Source organism: Taurulus bubalis (genome assembly GCF_910589615.1).
Source record: "Taurulus bubalis genome assembly, chromosome: 2".
In the NCBI taxonomy this organism is placed as follows: domain Eukaryota; kingdom Metazoa; phylum Chordata; class Actinopteri; order Perciformes; family Cottidae; genus Taurulus; species Taurulus bubalis.
The window spans coordinates 41,650,792-41,667,345 of NC_136590.1; the positions used below are offsets into that span (position 1 = coordinate 41,650,792).

At 44.5% G+C, this 16,554-nt stretch overlaps 1 protein-coding gene across 1 annotated transcript in view; it reads left to right on the top strand.

The window, feature by feature from the left end:
• Positions 1–2,582: 2,582 nt before the first annotated feature.
• Positions 2,583–16,554, top strand: part of uvrag (UV radiation resistance associated gene) — a gene marked incomplete at its 3' end in the record, with an annotated part of 79,115 nt that continues 65,143 nt past the window's right edge. Inside the window, exons 1-7 of the mRNA XM_079233886.1 lie at positions 2,583–2,693; positions 6,133–6,250; positions 7,029–7,063; positions 8,151–8,312; positions 9,020–9,094; positions 9,238–9,323; positions 15,297–15,402. Of these exons, the coding sequence (XP_079090012.1) occupies positions 2,589–2,693; positions 6,133–6,250; positions 7,029–7,063; positions 8,151–8,312; positions 9,020–9,094; positions 9,238–9,323; positions 15,297–15,402 (687 nt within the window). The 5' untranslated portion in view covers positions 2,583–2,588. The remainder of the gene's footprint in view (positions 2,694–6,132; positions 6,251–7,028; positions 7,064–8,150; positions 8,313–9,019; positions 9,095–9,237; positions 9,324–15,296; positions 15,403–16,554) is intronic.

A 16,554-nucleotide genomic window follows, 5' to 3' on the forward strand; every position in this document is an offset into this window, starting at 1 on the left:
ATACTGCTGTACTATACTGAATATTGTTTTGCTACTACTAAATTTCACTTCATAATATTACACTTATATGCCATAATATGTATAATGTACCAGCCTTTTGATTTTATTTTTTCCCACTTGTTTTTTAATTAAAATACAAGTTGGATAACATCTCCATTGTCCTATCCTTATATGTAGTCAGGTGTCGGTAGGTAGAACTGCAGAGCCGCTGACTCGCCGCTCTCCTGTCTGACGTCACACGCTGCCACGGACTCTCCGCTGCCAGTAATCTCGCTCGCTGTCTCCAACAACGTTAGCTAACGTGTTAGCACGGTGACTAGCTTCCCATTAAACAAACTGGTGGGAGGGAAATTAAGGCGCTGTAGACATCTTAACGCTGATTGGCCAAGACTCGACACGTCAAAGATCTTCTATTTGCGAAGAGCACAACTTCATTTTTTTTTCCGTGTCTCACTCTGATCTCAGAAACGCTGGGCGCGTTGACCCCCCCTCCCAAAAACCAAAACTCTTCGGATCTACACGATTTACGTGGATGACATGTTTTCATTTCAAAACGTCGAATTTCGCCGAAAAGGTGACAAAGGAGCTACGATTTTGCCGCAGATATATATATATATATATATATATATATATATATATATATATATATATATATATATATATATAGCTAGATATATATCTGATAGATATAATTTACAGTGTATTAATGTATTCAAAAAGTACATTATCCATTACGGCAACTTGTTTCATCCGAGTATTCCACTCAACCCTATTTCATAAGTAACTACATAGCTGTTAAATGTATTTACACACACTATCTGACAGTGTAATATTAGTAGTATTCTGTATTTGCGTACACAGCATTTTAAGCCGGGAAAAAGTTTTTTAAAGCTTAATATCACAAAGAATGCCACATGTAATAAAAACTGCAAAGAGCAACATTAGTAGAATACACAAGTACATACAAAGCATCACAAAAATAAGACATACAAACAGTTGCACAACTGTACACAATTGGATGTTATATCACAGTAATTTAGTATTTGAGGGCAGACTAAGTGAAGTTAAAGGCTTATACGAAAAAAAACTACTATACTACTATTATACTTTTAAATGAGTCGACAGAATAGCCTCTCGAATTTGGGTAAGAAGACAGTTCCAAAGAAGGGGGGCTTGGTAAGACAAGGCCCTACCACCTACTGATGATTTATTTTGTAGCCAGTCAGGAGGCTGGCATTTGAATATTTCATATTTAAAATCTGTTGCTTGTAGTAGTAAAATGTAATACTCAAAAGGGTTGGAAACTGGCCAATGCTGAAAAAAAAAGTTTGATCACAGTATCAGTGCTTTCTAATAAGCCTATTTTGCACACCAACAAGTAGTTTTCCAAACCATGCAAGTTCTGTTCAAAAGGCACAATACCGAGAATTCCTAAAAGCACAAAGCAATCAATATTTTATTTTGAAGTCCAATGACCCATAGGAAAGATAACTCTGTGTCGGATGCTGCCCCCTGATGGTTGCTTAATGTACTGCAGTCAGGATGATCAAGGCTTTCATACAGTACAGTAGTAGGCGTTGGGGATCATGCAGTGGTGGAAAGTAAAGTACATTTACTCAAGAACTTTATATATTTTCACACTATAATTTTCAATACTTTTAATGCACTACATTTAAATCACATCGGCAATTAGGTATTGTATTGCAGGTTCATATGTTACATACAAAACACATGATCAGTTTATAAATACATTGTTCCCGATTTCACAGTAATACAATCATATCTTAAAGCCTAACATATATGTATACTATGAAACTATGAAACTTGTCATTTTACATTGAGAGCATTTATTGATTATTTATTTGTATTTATTGACATTCAGCCGATACTACTGTTGTACTTTTATGTACTTTTTGATACTTTTAAGTATAAATTGAAATGCAAGACTTTTACACGTTATGGAGTCATTTTACACTGGTACTTTTACTCAGTCTCAGTACTTCCTCTATCTTCCTCTACTTCCTCTAGTACTTGGAAATCAGTGACATAAAGTGAATCAGAGCCCCTTGGATGGCCAGCACAATATACATTTGAATAGTCTCGTCACTTTTTGAACCAGCTTCAATGGAGATTAGAGGTGAGAAAGTGTCGAGCTGCCACCTTGTAACTGTCACCTGCAGGTCATGCTGTTCTGTGCAATTTCCTTATATTTTACAGCTTTGACAGTTTTCAACGGATGCCCGCCCCCATCCTGGTCGATAAACAGACAATACAACCAATAGTAACACGAGTTGTCAGTAGCAGGCGCCGCCTCCACGTGACGGACGTCCCTTTGAGCCAATCAGCAGCCTCGATGTCGCGCCTCTAAACCGGAGACGGATTTCCGAAGTGTAGCGAAATCGCCTGTACTTTGTTTACGTCCCGTTGGTTAGCTGACAGCTGGAGTAGCGCGTTACCCACGCACACAGCCGTGTCTGCGTGTCTCTACTGGTTGCCTGGAGCTTCCCAAACTTTACACCGAGTGTTCTGGATGTCGTGGATGGGTTGTTTTGTTGAATGAGGGGGACCCGCTACATGCCGACAGGAGGATGAACTCCAACACCGGTCGGGTTCTTGCCATCCCCGCCGCCTCTGTCACAAGCTCTGGAGCCTCATCCTCTCGAGCCTTACACGTAGAGCTCACGTCCCAGCAGGTAAACGCAAAGCCCCCGAGCCCACTGCTTTGAAATGACAATGTCAGCGTGTTGTGTGCTAGTTTACAACGCCAGTTGCAACGGCTGCCTGGAGCAACAAGGCGGGCCTGTCAGGCTAGCTAGCTAGCTAGCAGCTGCTAGCTAGCTAGCTAGCTTACTGTAAATGAATGTCAGCTAACTGGACTGACACTTGAGGCACACTGACCACCAGCTGGGCTTGTGTTAGGCATTTCTAAACCCGGCTCTTTATCAGCTTGTTGTCCAATTTTGAGAATATAGTATATAGTAATAGTTATATCTTAATTGTTTACGAAGCTAGTGTGCTTCTGCTAATGGTAACTTAACTTGGCGTCATGTCAGCAGGCAGGTGACAGCTCCGCTGAACGGGAAGCGTCTGTCATAACGGTGATGTGTTGTCTATCCAGGTATTTTAGTGATGCATGGGAAATATCAAGGCAGTGAACTAACTTAATGTGTGATTTCTGCGGAAGGGAAATGTATCATCTTTTCACTTATCCATTAATTCATTCATTTGGAAACGACATGTACAAAGTTGTCAGTTGACAGTTCATTCATGAGGGGCACTGACCTCAGACTGTAAACTCAGACACACACAGACACACACTCCAGCACGTCACTGTCATTTTTAGCAGTAGTTGGATATGGGTTGTGTAGTGAGAAACATCCATTGTTGGAGGTCGTTCTTATGCTTAGAAACCTATATTAGTGTGCAGCTTAAAGGGCCAACACCTGACTCAACATCCAGCGAGTGAAGCATCTATATGCAGAGGGGACTAGTTTCAGCTAAAAGCCTACACCGAACCACTTTATTACACATCAATACTCACAGCATGTACAGTAAGGAAGCATTATGTTGCTCCACAGACTCTGCAAAAATGTGATTAGATTAAATTAAACCCCTTCTCCATATAGTGGGTCATACTAAGCAGAGTACATATTGATGAAGAAAAACAATACATTTTATATTGTGCCTACATCTATTATTGTTATTCAGATTAAACAGACACTACGTATATTTTTCAAGGGTAATGTTTGAATATCTGACGTGCTGTATTTAGCGTGGCGACATGCTTGTGGCAACAACTGAGGATGAAAATCTTGCTAAAAATTCTGTCAATGTTCTATTCTCACTTGTTAAAAATGATCAGTTTACCCAATTTGTGCAAACACAAACAAAGATGTGTTCTCTCTTGTCATGTGGTATCTGGCCACATACGTAAGTTCAGTTTCATGTGTCGAGGTTTGAAAATGTCTGCCTTTCTCCGGCCACCCTAATACAATGGAGGGATTATTTGTGCTCCTCAAAGCTTACAATTGAAAGATTTATCTGCACTGAAATTCCCTTTTATTTCTATTAAATTGGCCTGGCAGCAGACATCTCTGAGACAGAGATTTTAAAACGTCATCAAAAAAAGAAATCTAAAAAACATTGTCCCTTTTGTATTTAGGTGAACTGACCTTACAAATGCATTTGAGCTGTTATTTTATGTACATTTCCTCTGCTCCCTCAGATGATTGGTCTCACATGGAAAAGGCATGATGCTGTGACCAATGCATTTGTAATTACTGGTTTCATGTGTCTTTTCCATGGTAAAACAGTTTTTCTCACACTCTTCTCCGCAGCAACATTGTTCTGCTGGCCCACTGGCTCGCAGCACCAAAAGATAAACTTCAAGGGAGATGGTTAATGTGGTAGTTGTTACGGATGGCTTGTGACTTCTGCTAAGAAACCTATTAATTATGAAAACTGTGATTGTTCATTAGAAACACCTCGGAGCCAAACATTTTTAAGGCCTTTGTAAGACTCAACAAAAGGCAAACCCTGCGTTTTGAGAGTGCTTGCTCTGGTTATATAGGGCTGTGTGATATGAATAAAAATGAAAAATCAAATATCACAACATTGTTGACCCAATACTTCTTTGTGGATATCCTAGTAGGAATGTACATATTTATAGTTGCTGCTTTCAAAGACAGAACATGCGTACAAGTGTAACATAACAAAGTTCTAAGTAGAGATTCATTATTTTTATGATGTTGTGCTCATAACTATTTTCAGATTTTGAAATGTTTTTGAATTCACAGTTGTTCAATATGCAATGTGAAAATGAAGGTAGCTGTTTGTAACTTTATTCCCAAAAGTTAAATCTCTGACCTATTTGATGTTATGCAGTGAATGTGCTTCTAAATATTGAATTAAACAGTCTCTGTTATTAGTCAAGCTAGTACAACCTAGTCCCCTCAGCTCTCAGCGACAATGGAGGCATTACACAACCAAGTCTTTCACGACTACTCATAGAATCTCTCTCTGTGATTTTCCTATTGGATGTATCTCTAACCATAAAGAACAAGCTCAACGATTATCTGTTCCTATATTTGCTCAAAGCCTCGGTTCTACTTTGCGCCTGGACATTTGCTCTGCCCGCCGGCCTCCACGCACACCTGATGCTGTGACATCACTATGACCAGGTTATTAGGTTCAGCTAGCTGAACCAGTGAAATGCCAATGAGGGCAGACGGCAGCACAGACTGAAGGCCATGGCCGCTTTGTGAGGAAAACGGGCTGTCTGTGTTCACGCATTACATGTATTCAGCTGCAGGCTCGTGACCAGCTAATCGCTTTGTCACATACCTTACACCATCGGAGCATTTTGATCCCTGCCGGAGAACTATTGGTGATACTTGCATTACACTTTTTTTCGTCTGTTATGATATTAGTGTTGTTGTTGAGAGCCCGACACACCAGAGTAGTTTCATACTGAAGTGTACCCCCAACTCTCTCCGCCTGTGGTCCACATTAGCTCATTTCATAAATGTGCGCTCACATTTTGAAGGAAGGGAGGGGGTTAAAAATCCCTGGAACAATCAGGGTTTTTGTTTGCCCTTTAATCTTAATAGGCAATCCCATGATTTAGTTTAAGTCTTGGTATGGCTGCAGGAGGAGAGGTCTGCTGGTCAATAGAGAAGTTGTGACGCGTTCGCCTGAAGCGGGAACTTGCGAAATGGCATCTCTTGTTTGCCTCTAAACTGATATAGTGACTTTTGTAGATTCTTTGATAGATCATTTTCGAGCTAAAACCTCTCATGTGACTGTCTTGCCTGCCTGAATGAACTGGCTACTTCATTCCGCCATGACTATGTAATGCCACTATTATTTAAGCCCACATCCAGCAGACTGCCACAGCTGATGGTGCCAACTACTGCTATTTTAAGCTGATTATGTATAGGATGGAGAATGAGGTACTTCATTGGCCCGAAGGCTTTGGCTTTCCACTTGTCCTGTGACCCAGTCAGGAGTCTGCCCGATAGTATTTGCCTTTAAGCGTCGCATGATCGGAATGAAACTGAACACAGCAGCCCTGATATCTGTTCTTTATTCTCTATCTGTCCCCATTGTCCTCCCTCCCCACCGGCCATACAGAGGCGATTGCGTCATCTCCGGAGCATCGCGGCCAGAAACATTGTCAACAAGAATGGTTCCCCACTGCTGGACACTTACTTCACCCTCCACCTCTGTATAGGGGGCCGCATATCTAGAGGTCAGTGTTAACACACACACACATACACACACACACACACACACACACACACACACACACACACACACACACACACACACACACACACACACACACACACACACACACACACACACACACACTGTCAACTTTGCACACTATACTTCTCAGGCTCCAACTCCACATCCCCTATGAACTAATGTACTAAAGCTAAGGTGGTCATGCCAAATATGAAATTCCAAATTGCTTAAATTATCAGTCTATAAAAGAAGGCGCTTTTATTTAGTTTGTAAAGCAATTTAGTCGGCACCTTACACCAAAGTGTGATGGCCTCTTTCAGGGAATAGAACAAAAAAAAAAAGTAATTCAAATAAAATAGAAGTGATATCCTTTTGCAAAGGTTTCAGAAACTGAATTTAGCATCTACAAACACAAGATGAGTGTCCCTGATGTCATCAGTTTTCACTTTATGGAGCCGCGGCGCAGACATTGAACAGGTCTGTTCTGTTGTAGTATTTATTTAAAGGTTTTCCATATTTTTTTTATTTGCATGTCTCCCAGCTGTGAATCCGAACATAATAATAATCCCTGAAAGTCAGCGTGGCGTCCTCGCTGTGTTTACTCCAGACAACATTATGACCACGGCCTTGTGTATCTGCTGTCCGGCAGGAACTCATCTAGGTTCACAAATTAAAGCTGAGCTTCTGTCAATTGTATTTTAGGGTAGATTTAACCCTGTTTGTTGTGCATGATACTTTTTCGTCCTTCTTTTAATGAGCGTTCTTTGTCTTCTTTTTAGATTTTTACAAGAGTGAAGTCATACGGGACTCGCTGGTGAGTATACCTACTTAAACCATCAAACTGTCCACGTCTGCCTCCTGGGAGTAGATCAGGATGTTGTCACCACATTGCGGCCTTTCGACCTGCTGCCTATCTGCCAGTCACACATTTAGCCAACTTGTTGTTTCGCTATCGGATTCCTTAAATGCTGCGAAACATGCTTTGTTGACTAAGATGTCGGACTTGCCCCAACATGAATTATATATTTGGACGGCAGATTTACAGCTCTGCGTGAAGCTATAGGAGCAACACGAGGAGAGCGAGCCATTGCTGTTGGGCTCTCTGCCGAGTCATGAGCTGACCTAAGCTGTTCTCCAGGCCCGCTGCTCGCTCGCCCTCGGCAGACAGACTGTACAACGCGCTGCGGGTGTCGTGACTCCTCCTGTTAGCGCTTTCTCTCAGCCTAACTTCCTTCTGTTGAAGTTAACGTCCTTGCTGGCGCTCGTCCTCCAGTACTCTGTCTCTAGGAAACGTTTCCTGTCGCTCTTCCTGTTTCCGTTCTAACTGCCGTGCTTCCGCTGCTGACTCTCACTAGTTCTGTTTTCTACCCTCCCCCTAAACCTGTGGATTGTACTCCTGCGTTTGACATTCCTCCCCGGTCTGTTTGCCAGAGATTACATTTTTTTTCTGTCTCTCCGATGGAGGGAAATGATAAATAATTGAATGATGTAAATGGCTGCAGTGCTTTGTAGAACCGGTACTCAGTGCTGTCAGTCTGAAAGTTCAAGGACGCAGAGATCAAAACGTTAACGTAGAACAGGTTGATTCAATTACCTTGCAATGTATAAGGATCAGATTATGATGAGCTTGACAGAGGCTTTTACATTTTATATATATTTTTTGATCCAAGCTCTTCAGCATGTAAAAAAAAAACTAAATACACTCTTGTATTGTCTTTACTTGTCTGACATAAACTGTGGCTTCAGTTCAAGCTTGAATGTTATTATTTCCTAATCAAATAAATCAGTCATTGAGCTGGTCAGCTGTAATGTTGGGTATTTATGTACTATCTACTGATTGTCCTCACCAAGTGTCTGCAAATCATCGTGTGTGTGTGTGTGTGTGTGTGTGTGTCTGTCAGAACCCAACTTGGCGGAGCCTGGACTTTGGCATGCTGCCAGACCTCCTGGACACCTCAGTGTCTTGCTTCGTGGTGAGGATCTGGGGAGGACGGGAGGAACAGTACCAGCTCCTCATAGAATGGAAGGTCAACCTGGATGGCCTCAGATACACGGGACAGCAGGTCAGCAACTGCACGCACGTACACTTTATTTGACTCGTATACAATACATACACAACAAAGGGTCCCTTTGCGGTAGGGAGTGTGTACAGGATGCAAAGGGATCTATCCAGTAAGTGGTGTGCCCTATGAACGCATAAATTGTTTTATTATCTCTGTTAAGTCCAAACTCACAAGGTGCAAAGGTCGTGTAAGTGTGTTTAACAGTGTTTTACAGTCGCTGCTGCGGCCCAGTTTCAATTTGCAAAACGCTTAATTTTGACCTTGGACATAGCACAGAAAAATCAAAACATCTGTGAAGTAATTAGCACTTATGTTGCAATGCTACTCACCAGGGTAAATGGGGTTAAAATGGGAAGAAATGTGAGCAAACGCATGTCGCATTAATTCAGCGATCTGTAGGACTGTGCCGAGGCCTGTGCTCCGAGGGCCCAACGAGTTCCAAGTCGTATTTGCACTTTGAAACTCTCTTTGGATAAAAGAGCCAAAGACTTCGCAAAATGCAGTAAAAGAACTCAATGGCATTGTGATTCTGTTCCGGCGATGCCACTTTGAAAAGCTCGTAAACAGATAGCACATTCTCATGCACAGACAGATGACCGCTGTTTGTTCTCTCCCCCCCCCCCCCCCCCCCCCCCCCCCCCCCCCCCCCCCCCCCCCGTCTCGGCCCGGCACACAATGAGCCTCTGCTGCCGTCTCTTTGTCCACAGATTCGATCCCGGAATCCCAACGAGATAATATTCGGGCTGAACGACGGCTACTATTCGGCTGACTTTGATCATAAGGTACGGCCCTTTTTTTTTTTTTTAACAGTTTTCCCAGAGCGCCCGCATCACATCACAATGGTATACCCGGTGCTAATCTCATTAGCTTTATTCAGACGCTGTTTGGCCCCTGCACTGAAACACTTCACATGTGGCTGTTGCAGGACCAGTCGGAGCGGAAGAAAAACAGTCTGCTTCAGGTCGACCAGAGTTCAGTGAGGAACTCCTACAGCGTTTTCTCTCTGCTCAGGTAAGGTTCATGCCACGAAGCGGTCTCGTATCGTGTTATCATATCACGTCATCATTATTACAGTGCAGCAACCTTTACTGCAGTGGATTTATACTACTGACAAAGAATGCTCCATAGTATGTTTGATTTATTTTAACCCACCATTTTATTTAGTTTTTGTTTAGTCGTCTGACATAACTTTCTTCTGTTATGTGTTTTTCATTTTTGCCTTTTAGCATTTGTATTCCAGCAGGTGGCGCCACAGGAAAGCCGACGTCTTAATCCTGTCATCAGAGCAGCTCTTCTGCAAAGTCACAAAGCTTGTAGGCTACACTGTCTTTGTGGGGCATAATGTGACAAACATATGGAACATTTTTAGCAGTCTACCCAGCATCAGATTTGGGATTGTAATTAGCGTTAAAGTACTTACTGCTGACAGTGGGGGGAAAAAAATAAGAAGAAAGGGTTGCAATATAAATTAACACCACAGGAAGGAGACGAGATTTGCTAAAAAAACAAATCAACCCTCACCCTCGTTAGAAGGGAAACCCTGGTGCAGTAATTAAGAGCTTTACACGACACGAGGCTGTCCCGGCATCTGTTGACAAACACGGCCTTGCCGTTCCACGTTTTATATTTAAATGCGGTAGAATGCAAACGCTGCTTTCGGCATCAGGAGGGGTTCCCCAAGAGGGAAACCCTGTGATCATGGCCGTATCACAAAACGGCGTAATTACACCCAGTTTAAACTAAGTAAACGTGTATGTGGATGGTGGGACGTCTCCAAAATAAGATAAGGATCCTGTCATTAGGAGCATTACGATGACCTCCGCTGACTTTTTTTCCTCCTATAAGAACTAAATAGGGGGACATAAACGCGTCACAAGACTTTGCAGTGTCAGGAAAAGGGGAGTCATGCCACTTTACTTAAACAGCGCTCTCTCATCCAGAGGTGGTCATGGTTTGTGCTTGAATGAGAGTACCGTTGCCTCCCCAGCAGCTCGCAGCAGCAGAAAAATAAAAAAATCGCAGTTTGAATCATAACTTTTATGACCTCTGCTCTTGCTCATTTTTTATTATTGCAGCTTTCCTCCACATCCTCTTCTTCTATCGGCACCCTCTGGGACTCAGCGGAGTCTAACACAGTTACATTGATCCCCTTTCTTCCCACACACTGCTCTGCCTGCTGCTCCTCACCCCTGTCAGTTGTTCCTTGGCTCGCCGTGCTCATATGCACATAGTTTATGATTATGTTCTGTAGAATGATTCATCAGATACTGAACACTCCAATAGGGATTATCCCCCCCCCTCCCTCATGGTACGTAACCATATACACCACTCAGTTGCTGACCCTTTTTCAAAGTCCTGCTCGTGGAGCCGCGCCTGGTGTAGAAATCTCTGCCTGTGTTATTGGCTCACTTACGTGGTTGCATGCATAGAGAAGTGATGTATGGTCCCGTTTATGTGCCGCTTAGCTGACATTTACTTTTTAATCATGCTATCGCTGAAAAGTAAAAAAAAAGTAATTATTTTGTATGCATGTTTACCTGGGACGCCCACAATGTCGGATATTCTCATCCAACTCTCTCCCACTCTGCCCAGTGCAAAGCCTCTCTCTCTCTCTCTCTCTCTCTCTCTCTCTCTCTCAGTGTAGTGCTTTAACGGGGTAAAAAAGGACGAGAGGCGCTTCGCTAAGACCGCGCTGGTCTCCATTAACGACGGCAATTTGTCAGCAGATTCGCTGTCGGCTGTCTCAGGCCGTGTTGATGAGTTGACAAGACCCACCTCTGTGGGTCGCCGTGTGAGCTACACGGCGACGTGGGCTTTGTACGCGTCACGTCTGAGATGGAGAGATTAAGAGGGAGAGAACAGATCATCAATCAGCAAAGTCTCGTCTCTTCCACATTACATACAGTAGAGCTGGGCCCCCTTGTCTGGGTGGAGAGAAAGCCAAGGAGACGGTGACGAAGATGATCCAGCTGTTCTAAAAAACTAAAAGAAGCTTTTCCCTGTAGACTTTATTAATACAGGAGCAAGTATGCTCCTCTGTCTTACCAGGGAAAGGTTTGATGTTTGCGGCAGGAAGACCTGACGGGGCCGATGGTAGACTTGACTTATTGTCATCACATTACCGAGGTTTACTGTTCCAGTTTAGACTGGTTAGAGGTCAAAATCCTTTACGACCCGATGTGCTCTCGAACGTCACATTTGAAGCGGCGTGTAAGAGGAAACACTCGAGTGGCCCCTCAGTTATTCCTCGCAGCTCTCCGAGAGCAAAGAGTCGAGCACTTACTGCGAAAACGTACAGCGGTGTTTACAAAGTAGACGGCGACTGTTGAAAGGTTCAGGTCCTTCGTCCCAGTGGCCCATGTGAAGCATGGTAAACTCTGGACTCAACCTTCACAGCTCAGCACTGTGACATTGCAGATTAAACCCGTTTCTAACTCCTGGAGCCTAAAGCCGGAGACTTTCTTTTTTCCCCTCCCGTGATCAGAGCCACATGTTGCCCGTGTTTCCTGATCTGCCTTTCGTACGCTCCTATGTGGAGAATGCATGTACACTATGTATGTGTCAACAGAAGCTGTGCACAGCGGCGTGGAGCTCTGAGGTGATAATGCTTTACCCCAAGGCAGCCCCTCTCCCCTCCCCTGAGAGACTACTGGCCCGCTGGTTGGACGCCCCGCGGCCCCGCGGCCCCGGCTCTCTCCCGCCGTGGGGCGCTGTTGTGGTCCTGCTTCAACCAGGCAGCCGCATCGTACGGCTGAGCCCCGGGGTCTCCGGCAGCAACTACAGAAACAAACCGACGGCCTGAGCTTTAAATCATCGCGGAGAAACTGACTGGGGATGCTCTTGTTTTCGTTTCACACCTCTGGAGTGGACTAACGCAGAGGCCAAACAAACCCCCATGTACATCATTTGAGAGGAGGTTTAATTTTGCTGTTTCAGTTTAGGTCGTGGGATTATTTATTTTTTTACCCATTCTTTCAATCTGAGAATACATTATCTCAATGCTAAACCCTCAGGCGTGTATTGCTCTGCAGCTTGTCTGCCTTGCGTTCGCACTAGCGGCCCAATTCGTTCTTGTTTTGCTACTTCTCTCTCCAGCGTCGCGGCTTCTGTAGCGCTTGCCTCGCGGTGCCGTCTGCTGTTATCGCAGCTTGTTGATGTAGTGTGCATTACTCCCACCTTTTCAAATTACACGCAAACTCAAAACTAAGCCTCATCCTCGCTTTGTGTTTTCTGGCAACCTAAACAAAAGACAATAGGCGCTGACTAATAGATTTTTTCCAACATAAATCACAATTTGTAGTGAAGCTTTTTGGTTGTGTGTTATTTGGCTTACTCCACCAGGCAGCCTAAGTCACCATGACTAACCGTTTTTTAGTGTAAGACAAGGGCAAGGAGCTCATGCTCATGACTCGGTATCCAAACCTCTGATTACCTACGGAGGGCCTGACCCCCATTTTGGCTCTTTCAGGATCGTTGCTCAAGATCTCTTTGGCTCCCTCACATCTCGCTAGTAGTTGCCACGTAAACACGGCTTACAGCAACTCTGCAGAATAGAAGCAATCTTATCTTCAATTCTGTGAAAAGGGAGACAGGGAAGTGAGGTGAATAACAAGTGGTCAAATGTGTTGACATTCTTTGGCAATGACCCACAGGCGTAATTAAGCGGTTTTGTTTGTCGTGAATTATTTATTTTTTTCCCCGACTGCGGTGCCGTCCTGTTCTGAGTCTGGCAGAGGTGCGATAGCGACACATTGTCCTCAATTTGTTGTCACAAAGAGCTCGTTTTGAACGGCTCTAATCGGCTGCCATGTTCACCCCCGGGCCGTTTGAGAAAGGGTTGCTGGAAATGAATTCTGCACAGTCACTCGTCCCTGGGCTCGTATCCTCCGACCCACGTTTGTTTGACAAGTGCATCGGGCACAATTGCGTGTGATGAACAGCTGGAAGTACATTTCAAATTCTGCTTTGGTAAGGGGGAGCAGCTGTCGGGTTTTTCTGCTGAGTTTGAACCAGTCGATTTCTTTCCCCTTGATTGCTAGTTTTATTTATTGCCTGGCTGTTTTGCTCGATCCTACCTACCTACCTACCTGCTCTGTCACACACAGTACGTCGCAGTTTCATCCACTTTCATTTATTTGATTTGTAAATCCTTCATGAACATTTTAGCATTGAGTTTTTTGCTCTACCTAAAAGCCCCTATTAAAACAAATCTTCAAGATGCCGTCTGTTTATCGAAAAGACTAATCTGTGAGTTTCAAAAGCACAAGTTTCATCCGACACCCCTGCAGGATCATAGTGCCACGGTTAAAAGGGAAGATGTTAATGTTTTTCTGATGTTTATCGGCATCAAGGGTTGAGTGCACAGGCTCAGTCATAACTTCCTGCAAATCCCATGTGGCAGAGCCGTAAGTCAACCTGGAAAAGGAAAGTTGTCATGGCTCGCGAGAAGACGTTTTTTGGACAGTTGCCGAAAGATTAAACTGCTGCGCATCCCTGTCGGTCCACAGGCTGTGATGGAGCCTGATGGGCAGGTGTTAGGCCAAGAATCCGGGGGGGGGAGGTGGCAGACATGCATGAAAAGGAGAGAGGAGATAACTATTCTCACCCGGGGGGGGGGAGAGCAGATCAGATTCTGCCATCGCAATCACCTAAACAGATGAAGCTGTCAAAACAGATTGGCCCTGATGTTCCGGAGGGCTATCTCTGACTGCCATCGCGGTCCCCTGAGACGGATTAAAAAATGTGGGCAGAAAATATGTATCCTGTAGGACTCCTGCCCAATACTCGCTTTTCTTATTTTTTTCTTTAGTTGCCAGAAAGAGGCAATAATATCCAGAGCTGACTGTGAGTTTCATAACAAAAACAAAAAAGCCCCCCAGGGATTTGTAAAATGACCCCGCCAAGCTAGAAAGCCTCTTACACTAAACCCACTGAGGCAATTTCTTGAAGACTCAAAGAGTGGTGCATAGCTGAGGAAAACTCTACTACCTCCATCAAACTAGCTATCAGAGACCGCAACATGCTAACAAGAAGGGCCCATCGCATTTCTATATGTGGTCCAGATAGTTGAGTCTTTCTGGCTCTCATCAGAAAAGAAAGGTACCCGACTCTTATGAGTGGCAATGAGACATTTGGCAAGAAGTAAATGACCTATCAACCATTTTAACAGTCCGATTGCCAGCCCCCCCTTTTTTGTCTGTCCTCTGCCACTCCCACCATGTGGGATTGTTGTGTGTCGCTGTGTTGCCGGAGTCCCTTGGGTGCTGTAAGGGTGTGGGTGTGGGGGACTTAAGGGACACAAACTTGGAAGTGAATTGTCCCTGTGATTGATGGTCTAAATGAATGCGCCGCCTTGTTATTTGTGCTCTGATGTTGCTGTGCCCTCTTCACAGCCATGACAGTGACATCTTTGTGGTTCCAATGAGTTATTTGTCCTTTTCTCGGTTGTCTCCGCCTCCCGGAGGGACTGATGGGTTCACGTCTATCGGACAACTTTTGATCTCCCTTTGCGGTTAGATTATTAGAAAATACTTGTGATTAGACGCTGTGATATTGTGGCTTGTGGTATTTCAGGACTTGATCAGTGTGGTCGAATGAACTGTAGACTTTTTATTATCATGAATTCAATATTGTTTTAGTCCTTTTTTGTTTCATGTCAAAAACTCGTCGTTAACTTTTACGGTTTTAAGGAGACTCGGCAGTCGGGCCGGGACAAAGAATCGACCCCAGTAAATCAAGAAAAGAAAACAAGGAGGGATAACAAACCCGAGTCGTCCGCATGGGGACACTCGTGATTCTTACGATGCCCTCCAAACAGGCCGAGCTAAAGGAAATGAATTGCCGGTGAAGTCATAACGCTGACGCGGCCGGTAGATGTTTCCGGCCTCTTGGAAGCACAGTGTCGGCATGCAGTGCTCCTCGTGGTCCAGTGCACACTCTCAAACAATGATTCGGTGGTGTCTTTGTCTTCTCTTCCTCCTCCAGGCTCCACACCGCCCAGAGAGCCATCAAGCAGACCCAGGTGACGGTGCAGAAGATCGGGAAGGAGATCGAGGAAAAGCTGAGGACGACGACGACATGCACGGAGCGGGTGAGCGCCGGCTGACCAGTCGCCAGCGGATTTCCAGCTCATCAGCAACTTTCCCTCTTTAAATCGCCGGCAGCAGTGTTTGGGAGACGCTTATTCGCTCATTTTCAGAGGCAGCGGTTGTTGTTTGAGCAGCTTATGGGATTGTAGAGACACGCAAACGTTTTCAGGTTTTGAGGAGGCGGATAAAGACGCGGCGCAAATCGAGAGTCAATGTTTTCAAAGAACCCATCGGCTTCCACACTGACAACAAACATCGGCAAACTGTTTCACGGCGAATACTTACGTGAGACTTAAGAGATCGTTTCACCCAAATCCCCAGGTGTAATTGTAACGTAAAGTGATGTCACGTGTGATTATACCCTTAGGGCAGTTATATTATATTTGAGTTTGGATTGCTCAACTAAAAAGTGGAGACAGCAATACCCCCCCGTCCCCATGCCTAAATGCTAACGCTTTCACCAAAACCCACTGTTTGTGTTTCCACCTCCTGTCATACATCCTCGACTGGGATCCACAGCGAAGGCAAGGGAGCATATTTAGCATTTTTGGAATCGGCAGCCGTGCAGCTGTGAAAACGCGGCGCTGATCCCAGGTTTGACATTGTGTTTATTGTAAACATTCACTTCAAAAGCGTCCCGTCCCTTCTGCTGTTCTAAAAGCCCGGAGGCAGTGACACATTAGTGTTTTCAATCCGCCAGGTAGACTTGGCCTTTTTGGGAAAGAGTGCAGCTGGGACGTGTTTGCGTCTAGCCAGTGTTTCGAATCTACGGGACTGTGTGTGTGTGTGTGTGTGTGTGTGTGTGTGTGTGTGTGTGTGTGTGTGTGTGTGTGTGTGTGTGTGTGTGCTCACACAGATACAGAACACAAAGGTTTCGAGAGCCTCTTTCAACAGCTGTTACATCTGTTGCTTTCCATCACGACCTCATCGGCGTTTTAAATATTTTTTTTTGTTCCTCTCCCCGGACCTTCACCCCACCTATTAAAGCAGCCCCACTATAGCCTTTTCAAGCCTTCTCGCAAAAAACATTGAGGCTCCATTCCCCTCAACCCCCCCCCCCCCCCCCCCCCCCCCCCCCCCCCCACAAAGGATCCCTTTCAAATAACTCCTCTCTGATATTTCCCCCTCAGTGAAACATTCCTTTAACCAAAAAA